This window comes from Amia ocellicauda, chromosome 5 (assembly GCF_036373705.1).
Source record: "Amia ocellicauda isolate fAmiCal2 chromosome 5, fAmiCal2.hap1, whole genome shotgun sequence".
NCBI lineage: Eukaryota > Metazoa > Chordata > Actinopteri > Amiiformes > Amiidae > Amia > Amia ocellicauda.
Window position 1 is genome coordinate 3019624 of NC_089854.1, and position 17437 is coordinate 3037060.

At 48.6% G+C, this 17437-nt stretch overlaps 1 protein-coding gene across 1 annotated transcript in view; it reads right to left on the reverse strand.

Annotated features, from left to right (window-relative positions):
• Positions 1-229: 229 nt before the first annotated feature.
• The window catches only part of pik3c2b (phosphatidylinositol-4-phosphate 3-kinase, catalytic subunit type 2 beta), a 36715-nt gene continuing 19507 nt past the window's right edge, over positions 230-17437 (reverse strand). The window contains exons 13-33 of the mRNA XM_066703216.1: positions 17171-17338; positions 16140-16251; positions 14461-14603; positions 9797-9985; positions 9439-9532; positions 9193-9287; positions 8833-9013; positions 8492-8599; positions 8036-8128; positions 7708-7837; positions 7387-7523; positions 6984-7153; positions 6662-6818; positions 6410-6519; positions 6086-6287; positions 5239-5363; positions 5000-5117; positions 4139-4226; positions 3217-3323; positions 2948-3076; positions 230-2616 (exon numbers count right to left, since the gene is read on the reverse strand). Coding sequence (XP_066559313.1) covers positions 2422-2616; positions 2948-3076; positions 3217-3323; positions 4139-4226; positions 5000-5117; positions 5239-5363; positions 6086-6287; positions 6410-6519; positions 6662-6818; positions 6984-7153; positions 7387-7523; positions 7708-7837; positions 8036-8128; positions 8492-8599; positions 8833-9013; positions 9193-9287; positions 9439-9532; positions 9797-9985; positions 14461-14603; positions 16140-16251; positions 17171-17338 — 2851 coding nt within the window. The 3' untranslated portion in view covers positions 230-2421. The remainder of the gene's footprint in view (positions 2617-2947; positions 3077-3216; positions 3324-4138; positions 4227-4999; positions 5118-5238; positions 5364-6085; positions 6288-6409; positions 6520-6661; positions 6819-6983; positions 7154-7386; positions 7524-7707; positions 7838-8035; positions 8129-8491; positions 8600-8832; positions 9014-9192; positions 9288-9438; positions 9533-9796; positions 9986-14460; positions 14604-16139; positions 16252-17170; positions 17339-17437) is intronic.

Genomic DNA, 17437 nt, shown 5'->3' on the forward strand with positions numbered 1-17437 from the left:
TAAATATAGACATATTAACCTGAATGTGTTGGACCAGCTGCTACAACCTCTGTTTAAGCCCCACCCTCTCCAACAGTAAGGGTTGGGGCCTAAACGATTTCCAACAGCAACTCATCGATTACTGGAAAAGCTGTCATGGTGTCGAGGCTGACATAAAACAGTGATGTAAAAACTATGTGTATATATATATATATATATATATATATATATATATATATATATATCAAACATTACAATGTTTTAGCACCTTGTAAAATCACCAATACACATCCTATCCAAACGTAAAACATGGTCCCAAAACTGTTTTTATTTTAATAGTGTGGATATCCACCGTGTATGTTGGTGGGCAGCCAGCACTCACATGGTTAGTTTTATTTTTTCCACCACTACACTTCCAAGCCACCTAGGACTCCACAAATCCTTCTACTGAGTGCAGAAAGACACTCCGTATCTGAGCACTATTAAAAATGGATGCTTTCTTAAAGACGGAACGGAAGTTACTTAATGGATTGAGGCCATTATTAGCTCTGAAGTGGGTCGAGGTGGACATTCTTTGCAAGTCTCAGGGGGATAAAATATAAAATAATAAAATAAAGTAATCAGAAGGCATGTGACAGATTGTGAAAGCTTCTGGAATGGTAAGTTTGGGATTCGTGCAGACCAAAAAAAAAAAGGGGTACAAAGGTTGTTTTATATATGTACTGTAATGAAATTGAAATATAAAATTGAAAAACGTCCTCCAACAGGGGACGGATGATCAAATAATCTTCAGTAAGAATTAGACATATTGGGCAAGATGATAGAATAAAATGTCTTTGTCTGTCTTTATCAAAGAGAGAGCAAATCACACTGGAGAGGTCTATACACGAGCCAGCTATTCCTGGAGGAAGAGACATTAATGAGATTAAAGAATGAGAAAAATGAAGGGGAATTTAACTTGTCAAGGTCTCTGGACCAAAATACAATTTGTTCCTCATGCCCTGTAAACATAAAAGCGCAGCATATGGCGGCAATAATACATACTGCTGAGGATACTCCACTGTCTCGTTCTCAGGTCATTTTGTTGTTGTTGTTGTTGTTGTTGTTGGCTTCCTTATTATTGTTATATGATCAACAGGTCAGATTTACCCCTCTTTCAACAAAAACAAAATCACATCAACATTTAAACTGAAAAACGCTTGACAAATCAGACCCCAAAGTGCAACAGTAAGCGCAACGCCACGTTAGAACAGTATTTGAAATGCTTCCATTTAAAACCAAACTCTGGACCACTGTAGTCTTCACCTTGATCATTGGGCACTTGTGTAGAAGTAGGCAATGCTGTTATTTTCTGGCCTTGACAAATTAGTGGCTTTTCCCCCAACACTTAATACTCAATTAATGCTACAACTACTAGAGGAAAGCAATCTAAGAAGGACACGGGGGTGGGATCTACACAAACTATATACAACTGAAAAAGTTAAGACTCCACGAGTCAACGAAAGCCAGTTGGGCTACGAAATGAAGTCACTCTGTAGCCCAATTCATAATTTCACTGGGCATAAGTACCCTCTTACAGTACAACACCAGTCACCCCATCTTACATTCTTCACCAGACTGGGCAGAACAATTAACACACAGTTAAGGTACAGTCTATGTATAGATCAAGTACAGTATATATATAAAAATATATACTGTAGAGTATGAACATGCTCAAACTGAGCAGCAAATACAGAATGGTCAAATCAAAAAAGAAATAACTTAGAAATTCCCTTTCTTGTTTCAGTTTTTCACGTCCTCACGGGGGGGCACGCCTCAATCAGCACAGGCCTCGTCCCAAGTCTGGTGGCTCTGCACTCTGCCGGACCCTGCATGGCTTTGGACCCTACAGAGATGGGGAAGACATACTTCTCTCGCGTCGAGGAAGACGTCAAAGCCCATCTCCATTCGAGGACCAACCTCCTACTTCCACCTCCCCAGACCAGAACCCCCCACTCTTGTTCCCACTGAATCTCAGAGCGCTGTGGTCCCACGACAGCTAGAGTAGGCCCGTGTCTGAAGCACATGTCCTCTCTATGCCAGTACCCTGGCTGCCGACTGGTTCAGAGACACTCCATCGCATTGGGGATCTGTAAACACAGCTTTGCTCCGACACCTTGGGTCTCTGTTTGAGCGCGTCGGCCTTTGCAGCGTCCCGCGATTGAGTTCCACCACTGCTTCTCCACGTGTGCGGGGGGTCTGAGAAGGAAAACCTCTTCATCACACCCCCACTGGGGGTATAACTCGGCAAGTCCTGAGGACCAAGCAGCTCAGCTTCTTCACCTCACTTACACACACACGCACACACGCACACACACAAACACAATCTGGGTTAACCGCTCTCACTCAGATTCTCTCTCTCTCTCCTTGGCCTTCTGTCCATCTCTGTCCGCTCCTCTCTCTCTAGCGAGTAGAGGAGTCCTGCCCGCCAGTTCCCAGCTGGTGCCAGTCCACCCAGTGTGGCCCGGGCTGCAGGGTCTTGAGGGGGATGAAGGTCTCTCCCAGCAGCGTGTTCTCCCAGAAGGCCCCCTCGCCGAGCACGCGCAGGTGGATGACTCTCTGCTGCAGGTCCCCCCGTGGTATCCGGTCATAGACCAGCTGCAGGACAACAGACACAGGAGGTAAGACTGACAAGGCAGTTCAGAGAGGAACATCTCCTACGCGAACAGCCCTGCTACACAATGGCAACGGCCACCCCCAGGGCCCTGGGAATAAGCTTTTCACCCCAAAGCTTCCAGTCATGAAATTCTTAAGCAATCACTTTGACACTTTCACCAACTTACTCATTTGCTTTCTATGTCACCATCCCTCTCCCTCTCTAACTCTTCCTCTCTCTCTCACACACCCTGATCTCTCATTGCACCAACTTCCCTCTCTCTCCAAATCTCTCACACCCTGATCTCTCTCTTTCTAAATGTAACTCTCTCACCATCTCATTGTAGGTGGGGTTGCAGGTGCGCCGCGCTGCCTTGGTCTTCCTCTTGCTGGTTTTCTGGGGGTCAGGGAGGAGGTACAGTTTGACGTAGGGGTCTGGGTCTGTGCCATCCTGAGGCGGCTGCTGTGGGGAGGACAGATTGAACCAGCGTTAGAGACAGGTTTCCCAAATGCTTTGAATAAAACTTCAGTCCATTTTCTGAAGCCTAAGTGTAGAAGGAGGAAATCTAGCCAGAGATGGATCACCATATGGCTGAGACTCACCAGTCCGCGGATGTGCATGACCATGATGAACAGGCGGTCGCTCTTGTAGGAGATGGACAGCTTCACTTCGCCCACCACTTTCCCCGCTGGGGGGGTCCAGGCCACTTCTGTGAGGGGATGGGGAGATTTTAAAGGAGTGGTTAAGGTGAAAGTTGCAGAGGTTGCTTTCCTTTTCTCCAAAGAGCAAAATATGCTTTCAGTTTTATTAAACAGACAGTTCTAGAAGAAGCAAGAGACAGACTATTTAGGCATTTGGGGTTTATCTGAAGACCAAAGGCCTACAGCAAGTCAAATGTTTTCTTCCCCCCTGTGTACTATCAACCACTTTACAAGAGCAGTGCTGGTGATTTGTGACTTTACCCCCCATCTGTGTTTGCAGATCGAATTTGTGTTGCCTGGTATTCAGTAGGTACGGTGCCAGGGACATTTTCGTTAATTTAGCGTAAACGCTGATAAGCAGAAGGCCATGCATGTGTTTTTCAAGGACATGGACAGTCCTGACAGCGGGGTCAACAGGACAACTCTCTGGTGCTACTAAAAGGTCCGGATGTTTGTTCAAAGGAAACATTATGCAAATTCACAGAGGCAGATCTTATAACCCTGGGACAGTCATTAAGAAACTGAATCCGAGTGGAAGACAACTGACACCCCCAGCTCTGCAAACTGAAATTTAAAACCTCACGTGGACGTCTCTGTCAACAATGTGGAGAGTATCAGAAATGTATATAACTGCGAGAAGATTATAGAGATGGACAGGAAGAAGATAGAAACAGCAAGATAGAGGTGCACACGGGGAGAGAGAGAGAGAGTGAGTGAGTGTGTGTGTGTGTGTGTGTGTGTGTGTATTTAAGTGTGCGTGTGTGAGAGAAAGGGTGTGTGTCTGCGTTTGTGTGTGTGGAGAGTGCGAGACATCTCTGTTCACCTGCGGGTTTGATCTGGAGGGTGTTGACCAAAGTTCCCGGCTTCTCGTCTCGAGGGAGGGGGTGGAAGAAGGTGTAGACCAGATCACACTGTAGGGGAGAGCCGTGTTAGTGGCAGGAATTACTTTTGACACGCCCTTGACAAGTGTACTTTCTCGCAGGCAAGGTCTAAGGCACTGCTGTCATTATAGTGTGGGGGCTTGTCTAATATCTGAGATAGAGTAGATTGCTGTTTCTTTTAAATGATTTTTAGCTGAACAAAAAAGCAAAATAACCGCACTATTTACCTTAAGACAACTCTGTAAACAAATTCACCACCACTCTTCCTACACAATAATCATAATAATAACATTAATAACACACTTGTAAGTGTATTCCAGTGGTGGTTTTAGTGTGACAGTGGTGTTGTGCAGACCCTTCACATGTCTCGTACAGCTGGCAGACTGTGGTGAAGCTGAAACTGCCGACTGCAGCAAGCCCTCAAGAAAACAGGAATTAAGAAGCCCCTGTGACTTTAAACCGAGGTGTCTCTGCAGCTGACGAGGCACAGTGTTCAAGCTAGTGTGCCGTCTATCTCTGCTGGTGACCACGGCTCTTCCTGTGAAACTAGATACGGCCCTCATATGGAGGCTGAGCGACTGAGCCACGCCTCCACATTTCTTCTGCTTTCTTAGAATGAACCCAGTTCTCAGAAACTGCAACCGAAAGCGCTGAGAACACTTTAACCCCTTCGGTTGCATGTCAACACATTTACAGCCTGGTAATTGTTTCAGATCTAACCAGCGGGCGGGCCTTCCTTCCTTCACAGCCCTTGGCTCTGGTCACTGACCAAAGGGCAACCATACATGTCAGAGGTTAGTTACCTGCGCGACCTCCGGCGTGGCGTGGACCAGGTGCCACACGTATCCGTTCAGCTCATCTTTCCTCCGGTCAGCCATCGCCTCGCCGCGCGACCGTCCGATCACAAACCGGCTTGGGAAACTGGAGAGGGGCACACGTGGGATTGTGATTATATAACTGGTTTCTTGTCGGAGAAAACTGGCAGTGGATGGAATAGCATTAGAAAAGGAGTAGGAATGGTGTGGGAGGAAGGGAACGTTACCTGGGCAGTTTGGAGGATGGAAAGATGAGGCGCAGCTTGCTGTGGAGCTCATGAAACTCCTCAAAGCTCCGCTGGACCAGCGTCACCCCCTGTTGGCATTCTCTCTCAACCTTCACTACATAGGTCTGTCACAGAGAGAGAGAGAGTGATTGTGTAAAACTGGACAGCAGACACCATCGGATTACAATAATAGAATACCAATTCCATTAGGAGCCTGAACGACAGCCACAACCCCAAATCCCATCCACACAAAAATACAAAGCCACATCTGTAAACAAACCTGGTCACAGTAAGCTTGGTAGAAACCCAACTTTAATTTTAAACGGAAGCCTAGGTCTACTGGGGATTCGAACCCAAACCCCAATCTGTAACCTCATTTAAGTGCACACTATAGATAGATTACTCAAAACAACACTCTCAAACAATCAAAATGTAACTGCAAAACCATTTCTACCTTAATCTGCATCGCAAAACAGCATCTAGCTTGAGCAATTTATTCAGTTTTAAACATGCAGATCATCAGTGAATATAGTTAATTATAATTAGTCTGACACTGTTATAATATTCAAAATGTTTATTTTTAATTGCGATAATACATTGCATTGTGGAAAAGGAGAGATTTCCACTAAAAAACACTATTACATCAGAAGGTTATCTAGGCCGTTTTACACCCTAATCAAAGCCTGAACACCAGAAACTAGAACTTTAACGAAGGCTCAGAGATTCAGTCAAAGAACAATCCTGAACTGAATGAAAGCTCAAATTTACTGGGGACTCTAATCCTAACTTGTACCAAAACCTAATCCTAAAATGTAGCTAAATGTCTCAAAGACAGATCCACACTCACGTATCCTTTGCTGGGGTTGAAGGTCTTGAGGTGGCGGCAGACGAACAGGTTGGCAATGAGCCCGTCGCTCTTGAGGGTGTGGACCCGCGGGGCAAAGGACAACACCGGTCGCTCCTCCGACGAGGCGAACTTCATCTGGGCCAGGTTATGGATGAAGAAGTTCAGCTTGGTGGCCACACTGCCCAGACTGGACTCGATCAGCCTGCGCACGACACACAGGGGCTTTAACACGCCACAACCCCCTACCAAGATGGCAGCTAGCGAGCCAGTGAAAAACTTCCAAGTTGCCAGGAAAATGTACTCTCTCTGCCCTTGCAGTCTCACCTGGTGAAGTACATAGTGGCGTCAGCCTCGGACTCGTGGGGCCGCAGCGCATCGTAAACGTACTTCAGGTCCTGGAGGTCTGACAGCTCGGGAATTCCACAGGACAGCATCTACACAGGGGTCACACAGAGAGAGGGCAAACCGTAAAACACCCCGAGTCACAGAGGAGCGACACAATAATGCAGAGCTGCCATTTTCACCGATTACTATTGTCCACTGTATTGTGGGTAAATTGAGTGTGTGGGGTCATACCAGGCCCAGCAGGTTGAGGAACAGGTGCGTGTGTTTGCGGATGAGGTTGTAGGCCTCACAGCACAGGTCCACGAAGTCGTGGAAGCGCCTGGACGGCTTGTCTCCCCCGTTGATGACGTACGCCATGTCTGAGGTGAACACGAAGGGCGCCCGGTCCCTGCAACACAAACCCAGACGCTCTTATCTGCATCACTGACAAACACATCATACTTTTATAAAGATCAATCTGAAAACAAAAAGGAGGAAAGTCTACCTAAACCCAAGACCCAAAATCTGAAGACATTAACCCAGCGAAGTCCTGGCAGCTGGGCTCTACTCTCACCGTTTAATGTTGCCGAACATCTGCGCATGCCCGAGGAACTTGCCGAAGTCGATGTGGAACATGTGGCCGCTGGTTTTCAGCATGATGTTGTCATTGTGCCGGTCGCAGATGCCCAGGATGTAGGTGGCCACGCAGCAGCCTGCACAGGAGTAGATGAAGTTCTCCACAGCCTGAAAGGAGAGAAAAAACACACGGTGACTCACTGACATCATGACAATAAATCACTATAACTACTATAATTTATGGACAGATCTTAATGGAAAATCTACTATCAAGAGTAATGTGACTTTAAATGATTACTGGCTTATCACCGTGTGAAAAGCATTTAAACTGAGATGATCATTCCCTTCCGGACCAAAACGGACCACCTGCTAACGCAACGAGAGAAAGACATACACGTCACCTTCTCGTACTCGTCCTCCGTGGGGTTATGCTTCTGCAGCCAGTCGGCGAGCGGCCGGTCTTTGAAGGAGCCCGTCACTCCGTGCTCCACCTGGATCTTCCTCAGCGTCTCTGCGTTGGGGATCATCTCCACCATACCTGACACAGAGAGTAGATGTGATGATCAATACCAGCTCAAACCCCATCTGGCTCAAATTAAATCATGTGAAGATGTACTTTTTCAAAGCCTGCTATGTGGTGGTGGTGCTTTATGGGAAACGAGAGGAGGGAAGATCAAGAGGGAAAGAGTTTGGGTGTCAGTGAATCTAGGGGGGTTCCTCACCTCGCCCTCGCCCGGTGGAGAAGCAGCGGAAGATCACCATCCTCATGTCCAGCCCCTCTTGGATCCAGATCTTGTTCATGATGCGAATGATCTGCAGGGTCAGCATGTCCTGCCGGAGGTCATCCCCTGACTGGGCAAAGAGACGAGACTATGATACCGGCACTCCAGAGCTCAGAGAAAACACACGTTTATTTATCTTTAACGCTTTGTAGGTGAGTGAACAACTGGGAAACTGCATAACCAGAACCCATCAGTGGCACGACAGTGATAGTACACAGAGGGTCGATTCGCTCAGAAAGCTTCTCAGACTCCAGGGTTGCGCTCTAACCTTGAAGATGACATTGATGTTGTCTCCCAGCGGGTCGACGTTCTGGAAGGAGAGCTTCAGAGGGACGGCATTGGAATTGAAGTAGGAGCACGCCTGCAGGACGCACAGGGACAGAAGCACAGAGCGCGTGAGAGCGTGGAGACACTGTCGGCTAAGGAGATGTGACCCTGACCCTGTCAGAACAGCGATACGATCGATCAAAGGGGCCGTTATGGCCCAGGTTGTCTCAAGCTAAACAACGAGCCAGTCTTCTGGAAGTGTGCCACCTCGGAGGCACCCAGGGCACAGCGGGTATGAGAGCCCAAGAACAGGCACAGTAAACCACTCAAAAGGATGCTACTGCGACCCGACAACCTGGTTATAAATCATCATGTGGATTTTTCTATCCGAACACAACATCAGTCCTTCTGTGTCAACACATCCCCTCGCACAGATACACACACACTCGGAGCTCACCTGGATATTGATGCCCTGCACCATCAGACTGGGGTTGAGAGGCAGCCGACAGCTGCTGCTGACAGCGAAGAACTGCCCGACCTCCTCCAGCCCCTCGCGCAGAATAGCCTGGAACAGCAAGAGGAAGGTAAGGTAGATCAATAAACATGATCAAACGGTCTTCACTGTTGTTTTCACCTGTGGGCAGTTTTTGGCGTTTTAATATAAAATAGTTCAAAGCAAAACAAAAAAAGAACACACAGCCATAATTCCGGTGTGTTGAAGAGCAATTCTAGAACAAGGCAGAAGAAGCAGAAGATGACCACTGATGTGCCTGATGCTCTTGGGCTCTGGGGTCTCACCTGGCGGGAGGAGGGGGAGGCCTCTCGCACGCGCTGGGCCACCTTGGCCAGGATGCTGACCAGCCAGCACTGCCGGTCGAACTCGTCCCTCAGGCCTCGGCCCGCGCAGCACAGCAATGCCGCCAGCAGGTACTGGTATCGCACGCTGAACTGGGAGTCCTGCAACGCATCCTTCAGCAACCTGCGGGGGGGGGAAACCAGCGCTCACTGCCTGGACACCACTGTTCACACACTGCATGGCACGCACACGCACACGCTCTCTGTGTGTCTGTCTGTCTGTCAGTCCGTCTCAGTGTGTGTGTCTGTCTCTGTGTTCATTTCTGTGTCGGTCTGTCTCTCTGTCTGTGTGTGAGATCGTACCAGAAGAGGTAGTGTGCGATGCGCAGGTCCCCGATGGCTCTCCGTAGCAGAAAGCGCACCAGTGGGCTGTCCAGGTAACACTCGTACTTCAGAGCCTGAGGGGAGAGAACAAGAGAGTCATGGAGCCTCTGTGAGTTTTCAAAATCAATCAAAATAGAAAACAAAAGCATCTCTCTGCCGTCCAGCGCAGCTGTTTGACCCCCCAACCCCCCGGCTTGTTGCCCTGCCCTCCTGAACACACTCTACCTGCACCAGCTGGGGCAGAAAGTCCAGCAGCTCGGGGTCTGAGATGGACTCCATCCATTGTACTGCTGTCCGCCTCAGCTCCTGATCTGGAAACCTGGGGCACAGGGGACACACACAATGGGCTGAGCAAATTTGACTAGACGAGCATCTGTAAATGCATTTGAGACCAGACCTGAACAAACGATTCCCTGAACTGCATTTGCACAACACAGCCTCGATGTCTCGTGAGACGGACTGTTGGCGGCGCTGTGGTGTGCGTGGCGCTTTAACGGTTTGTTTACTCCTTTATTGATCATATTAAATCTACTTCAAAGGCCTTTAGCAATTCGGTTTCCACCTAATCTCGAGCTGGTCTTACGTGGCGTGCAGCAGCCCCAGGGCATCCAGGTGGTTCATGCAGGCCCACTGCTTCAGCAGGGCGTAGATGTCAGGGAGGCAGGCCCACTCCCAGCTGGGGGCGCTGGCCAGCACCAGGGGCAGACAGCTGCTCTCCGAGTGGCAGAAATAGCGCTTCTCCCAGAGCAGTCGCCGGTCCTCCTGGGTCAGCCTGAGAGAGCAGAGCGAGACAGGGGGGAGAGTGGAGGAGAGAGGGACAGGGAAGAGAAGAAGCATAGGGAAGCAGTGAGAGAGGAAGGGGGGAGAGAGAAGCACAGTTTTAATAAAACGCAACTACAGAAAAACAGTCATGACAGGAGAGAAGGGAAGCAATTCAAATTAGATGATATCTGTGCATTTTAATAATTAGTCACGGACTCTCTCTTCCCCTTTTTCACTGTGCAGGGTTATTATACACCATGCAAAATAATTTGCACTTTAAGACACAGTAGAAACGTTTACATTGGTTTGCAATAGTCCAGCTGTTTCGGCCCTGCAGAGAGAAACTGTTGACTCACAAAAAAACACTGACACATGCTGTGGATTACCAAACCCATAACACAAACTGTTTATGAACTGTATAGCAGCAGAATAAACCAATACAGCTTTGCAAAAACAACAACTGCAACAACAACAAAAAGGAAGATGTTTTCTCAACCTTAAAAAATAAAGTACATGTAAGAGTAACTGAATGAGGCTCTTTCAACTTAATTAACTAAGCAACATCTCTGGTACAGATAGGAAGGACTGCACCAAGATGGAGTAAAATGCAATAGATTTTATTTTAGTCACTAGTCTTGTTGAAAAGAAAATGCAGTTAAAAAGTAAGCAGACAAGGTGCTGCATCTTAAAAGTAAAAGCTGTGTGTGTGTGTGTGCAATAAAAGTGGACTAACACAATGCAACCACCAGGGGGCAAAATAGTCCATGTTTACTCTGGCCTGGGCAGGGCTGGGAAGGGAAATCTTTCGTTTTTGGCTCCAAAAGTAAGCAAGGGAAAGATCCCAAAAAACACATGTAATGACATCATTGTGCACTTTCACCATTCTAAGACACTGTATCAGGCTCACATGAATACAAGACCCTGGTACGACACTTATTTAATGAGAGTCACAACGAAGAATAGGGAGAACAGAGCGAAGGAAATTCTATATAAGTTCCCTCTAACAAGAGCTCCGGTCTTTTTTCTCACACCTACTGAACAAATACTGAATTGTCGCCTCTTGCACACTGAAATATCTCAGTGTCTATACACACGAAGTAAGAGCCAAAACTAAAATGATCCGTAACACATTAACTAAAACTCCCTGTGTCTTCTGCCTCATATAACCGTCTTTCTGCTGTTTCTCTCTCTTTGTGGTCTAAGATGGCATGGCTCTTATCTCCTTCCTGTCTCATTGGTTTCCAACTCCACTGCCCCGCAGTCGCAAATCCTCAGGAACGAACCCACCAGCGCTTCCCAGAGACTTCTACAATGCCATACCATGGTTACAGCAAAGCCAAACACAGTCAACACATCTCAACACCTCTGACATGTTACACAACGTAGCAGGTGCATCCACTGTCCACCGGGGTGTTACTACAAGACGTAACACACAGGAAACTGTACAATAAATAGATAAACGAACACGAGGAAACTCAGCAGGGAAGTTTTCTGAAGGGATTTCCTGCCTATAACTAAAATAAAACACATTTTGCCAATATCTGAATATTCACACACCAGTTTACTCCAAACCAATGTGTAAACTCTCCTTCCTGCGAGATAAATAAAGCCCCCGCGTGCAGATGTAACTGGAACTGGCTCAGACCACAGTGAACGCGATGCTGGCATCCAATGAGGTCCAGCATAAACGGGCACGCGACCATTTTAGAAAATAAACACAGACGGTCTCTTTAAAAGTGTCTGTCTCGTGCCGCTGCCCCGACTCCCCTCGGCCACCCCGTACGGCCACTCCGCATGCGACTCACACACCGAGTCGGGCTGGTTTCGCCCGTGGTGTTTCGGGGCCCGTCCATAGCATTGGCAGTCCGCTGAGACAGGAGCCGGGAGACCCTGCCGGAGAGCGACGGGAGCAGTGCCGGTGGGAGAAGGGGAGGAGGAGCGTCTCCTTTTGGTCCCGATTCCCCTGCCCTCCATCGGCCGGGAGAGGATAGGGTTGCAGCTGGACCGAAGGGCCGCAGTGGCCGAACGAGAGCGAGAGAGCGCTAGAGAGAACCCGATCCTGTGGGCGCGAGCAGAGCTGTGGACAGACATGCACCGTCCAAGCTGGCCGCACGAGCGTGCGTTCCAGCATCCCCCCAGGATGACAGCCGTGGAGCCCCGGCCCGTATCAGATGACCTGCCCCCTGAGGCTGGCCAGGGGCTGTCCACAAAGGAAGACTCTGGGCTTCCGCTGGGAAAGTGTCAGCTTGCTCTGCTGCCCCACTGGAGGCCGAGAACAGCACTGTGTGCCGGAGACACATTTAAGTTCGCCACAGACATTGTTGGAACAGAAAGATAAGCTATGGTGCCCATCTTGCTCGTCTGGTTGTCAGAACATTGAGGGGCAGAACGTCACCACACATGTTCTAAAAGGATTCCAGTGCCACAGTATGAACAGTAGGGGCAGTTAGATCCAAACACCCCTTCACATCGCAACACTTTCGGGGATTTACTGTGATACTAAAGCGTACTGGTTCGGCGGTACAGAGGACGACCGTGGATCGCCAATCAAGAGCACATGGCAGTTGGGTTCTGGGTGGTTTTATCGGAGGCAATTCAACAGTGAAACGCTGATATGCCCTCTGTCACAGTGGGTCTATTCAAAGGCCTGAACAGACCTGTAGTATTGTGTACAGTTTCAGATCAGCAGTAAACACTGTCGCTGTGGAGTTTGTTTGCCCAAGGGACGTACTTTAACTGAACCTGAGGGGGGGGAATACAAATACTACCTTTCATTGGGTATGACTGTCATGCCAGATAAGAAATGGTTCGCAGCGCAACACCTGCGGTCTGACCTTTGAGTCCGCTAAGCGTCAGCTGCCGCCGCACAGAGCTCTCGGTCTTGAAATGCCACTGGTGTCGTTCATTTCAACCACTGCGGTTTGTTCTGCTTCTTTATTTCTGCTTAAGGATTAGGAGTCACACTTTCTGTGTCGTTAGTGGGACGGGGTGGAGGTGATTGTATTGAACGGGACAGAGCATCATTTATGGACGGCCCCTTAGCCCCCCACTGTCTGTATGCCCACCCCTCCCTCTGTGCATCTCGGATTCTGTCTCTTTCTCTCTCCCTCTCTCCAATTTCTCCTGTGTAACCTCACTGCCTCCCCTCCCCCCATCCCTCTGCATCTCCCCACCCTCCCCTCCCTTTCTCTCACGCCCCTCGTACACAGGACTGGAAATATCTGCACATGAACACGCCAGGAATGCGTACACAGAGCGTCGATTATCTCCTTCGGATCGGACACTCTCTGACTGCGGCCTACTGTCTTGTGCAGAAGCCTGCAGCTCGGCAACAACAACACCCCCCCCCCCCCTTTGAATGGCTGATTGTTCAGAGAGGCAGCGGCTGGCAGTGGGGGTGGGGGGTGGGGGAAGGGGAAGGCTGGATTGGGGGGTACCGAACAGCTTTTCACCCCCACTCCCATGTCTGTGTGCAATCTGGTTTCCTGGGCGATCATCAACATTTGCATTTTGACCCTTTTAACATCCCACTGAAATGTGATGTGCTGTTGACTGTCTGAGAGAGAGGGAGCGAGCGAGCGAGTGAGCGAGCGAGAGGGGAAACCCAGAGGACAACAATCAAACAGAAAACAGGGTCACAAAAGGCGCGAGAGAGACTGGGGGTGGCAGCAGGCCTGGCAAAGCATCCGCCTGGCACTCGGCATGATGAAACCCCCACCTCGCTTTTCTGTCGTTGCCCCAGGGCGCCCATCTCTCTCTGGGCTCCTCTGATTCACTTCCTCTTTCTAAAGGAAGAGAGTGAGGGCTAAAAATGAAGCCGGGGTTTATTCTCGTTTGTTTAGATCTAATATTAGACCCTCCTCCCCCTCAAAAAAAATGAAATCGACATGGTATTGGAGTCTCTGTTATGCTTGGGTCATCACCAGTCACAGACACCTCCCAAAGGCAGGCGGCTGGTGTCTCAATGAAGAAAATCAAGCTTTCGTTCCCCTTCAATGATCATTTTATGTTTCTGCTGGGCTGCTGTGGGCCGGTCCTGCTCGGTTGTGGCACTACAGGAAGTCAGACAGGTTGTGTTGGGAATCCAACCTGGTTCTTCCTGGGTACTGCGCTCATATAAACAGATCATATCTGAGGAAGTCGGTGTATTTCAGACACAGAAAAACAAATGGACATTCAAAGCAATTACAGCACAGGAACTGACACGGGAGAAAAGCTTTTTGCAACAGAGGGGTCTAAATGAACAAAATGTATATTTTTGTTTGCATTTTTCCTCGGAACCAATCTTTATCCCAAAGGTAATCTTCAAATAAAGCCAGCTACATCAAGATCTGCCAGTTTCTTCATTGCGAGGCATCTGATCATCTGATCGGTTTTGAGTTGCCCGTGTTGCTGCCTGACCTTTCTGCTGATATATATCTATATTTTAAAGGCAAGTCAAGGAGGAAACAAACAAACAAACAAACAAACCCCAAATGCTCTTACCAGAACAGGGAATTCTTATGCAGGATGTCCTGCAGCTTTCTCTGGCAGTCCCGGTCCAAGCGGGCGAGGTCGTACTGGGGGCTGAATTCTGCGGGCGGTGGGGTGGAGAACCGGACCTCGAAGGCGGAAGTGGGGAAATCCACCTGTGGGCATGGGGGTGGCGTTATAAAAGGGAACAAGGTGACATTGTCCTGATATTGATTGGCTGAATGTTGACGGAAGAGGTCCAAGCATGAAATTGTGGATTAAAACCAACAACAACAAAGTAGTTGGCCTCTGCTGGGCCAGAGTCAAGCAATGGCTGTGTTTTCTGGATACGTCAGGAATATAAACCAAGTAAAGAGCCTTGCTGCTGTGATTCAAAGTCTAACAGTCACGTTTCAGGTTCCTGGCCAAGCGCATAACCAATTATGTGATAATACAATAACACAAAATACTTTAAAACACCTTCTCCCGAGACTTTTCAAGTGTTAGATGATTTCTGACAGAAATGATCTTGGCCTGCCAAAGTAAACAGTATAAAAGAACCAAAAGAGGAGATCTGACGCCATGGAGGTTCAGTGTAGAGGATTTGGAGAGGGAGAAGAGCAGAGAAAGAGAAACACTGCAGAGCCTGGGATACTGGGAGGTAGAGAGAGAGGAAGAGGGAGGGAGGGAGGGAGAGATGGATGCTGGCAACACAACATAGTATAAGCACAGTGCCACATCATCAGAGCGAGAGGGTAGGAGGGGGGGGACGAGAGAGAGAAAAAGAAAGGGGAATAGAAGGGAAGGGAGAGATGCAGGGGAGAAGCATATATCTGAGGAAAGCAGTGCAGACATGGGGGGGGAGAAAAAAGAAAATAAGGGGGATAAAAAAAGGGAAAGAATCTAAAGAATTAGGTCGAGAGAGAGAGAACGGGCAAACCAGCGAAGGTGGCTCAGGGATTCTAATCGGTGCCAGATGTGCGATTGGTCCCAGATGTTATTTGTCTTGGAGGGACGGAGTGGGAGGGGGCTCCCTGGGGGGGCAGAGATCATAGATATTGTAATTGCATTGAGATGTCTTTAATGGGGGGGGAAGATTAAAGGGCTTCTAATGAAGTGAATGTGGCAGGAAACCACACAATCAATTTAAATTACACAGGACAGAGGTGGGCAAAGTGAAGGAAACAAGGTCTGGGGATGGATACAGTACGACTCCCTCCTACAGGACAGAGCAACTAACGAATGCCAGCAGGGCTGTGCTTAAACACATCTTTATAGGAAGTGTAGCTCACATAGGACACCAGTTTCCAGTCAGCTGGAACTGTCCCACGACATCTGCAGAGTGCCGGGATGTTTGGCAGAATGAGGGATTTCTACAAACTGGTCTGCCGTGCTCTCACACCATGGAACCGTCTTGTTTTCCACAGCTGACTCTCCCAAAGGAAAATAACGTAGAAACAGCACTTAAGATGATCTTTTGCATTTTTATTTAATGACCGATTGCTTTCCCTTTACCTGCTGGTCGTCTAAATACAGTTTGTTCTGGAGAAAGGCCATGCACTGCTTATCTATGGAAAGAAGGGGCGGAGCTGAGCCTAGCAAAGCGAGGGAAGAGGGAAGGGAGCAGAAACAAATGGAAAAGGGAAGGAAGGCAGAGTGACAGAGGAAGCTACGGGGAACAGAAGAGAAGGACGGGAGGAACGGATGATCACCTGCAGGATGACGCTATCTGGCTGGCTGAAGTTGGGGGTGCTGGAGCGAGTGTTTTCACTTCCTGGGGTTGAAGGCCACAGCCCGAGCAACTTCCTGCCGCAGGTCAGGACACTGTGGGGACAGAACAGGGTGTGAGGAATGGGAGGAGACAACATTGGCAGCTCCTGAGAGTCTCCCACTCATTAAACACCACCTGCGGGGGGCTGAGAGGAGCTGGGGCGGGCGTCAGTGAAGAAACTGAGGGCAGCACAACCGGACTGCAGAGCACAGACTGAGAGAGACAACGCTGCAGGAAAATAAAGCTACTTATTCTGCTTTAAAATTCCTGCTATGGTCAGTTCTGTGGTTGACTACCGCATTTGACAGAGTGCATTTCTTTACCCGCAACAATCTTTCCCCAGAGTTGCAGATTTGGTACAAATGCAAATTCAGTACAAATTCAGTAAGACTAGAGGTTAATTTCCCCGTTAAAGAAAATAGCCCGGAGATTAACGTTCAGCTGCTGAGGCTGCAGATCTCCAACTTTAGTATTAATGCATGACATCTGTGCATTCGCTGGCTCAGCACTTCTGCTCTTAATTTCTCACAGTTCCTTTATCTCCCGTCTTTTGTGGCTTTGCCGTCACGTCACAGCCCATTCGAACCCTCGCTGAAAAGCCCAGAGTCGTTTCCGATTAAACACTCAGTCTTTAATGTAACCGCATCAGGGCCCCAGGATTTAAAAGCAAAACAACAGGGGGGACAAAAACCAACAACAAACAGGCTATCAAAAAAAATGTCAATAGGGCATTTCTTTAAAAGAATTTAAATCCCTTTTCTGAAGAATTGAAAACAGAAGTGCTGTCCAACAAAACAACACTGCAGAAAGAATCACGCACCGGGCTACACAAGGACACGTTCACACGTCTCTACCATGCAAAAACCATGCATGTTTTGCATGTGTTATCAAAACATGAGTGTAACAAAAGCAGAAAAAGCACAACACCCATATTTGCCCAACTCTCTCCTCTCACTCTCGAGGAAGACTCACTGTCGGAAGTTGAAGAGGGGCATGGTGACCCAGCCCAGCGCCTCCATGCTGCGCCGCTGTTTGCTCTTCTCCTCGGTGCCCCCCGGTGGCAGGAGTGGCATGGCATACAGCGTCACCGTCAGCTGGGTCTCCCGTGGTAGGCGGTTAATCTGCACCGGGAAACAGATCCTACAGAGAGGGAGAGAGGGAGAGAGGGAGAGTGAGAGAGTGGGTGAGACTGGGACAGCACTAGATTCAAGCTGCTTCCATTTTTGTAGCTCTAAGCCG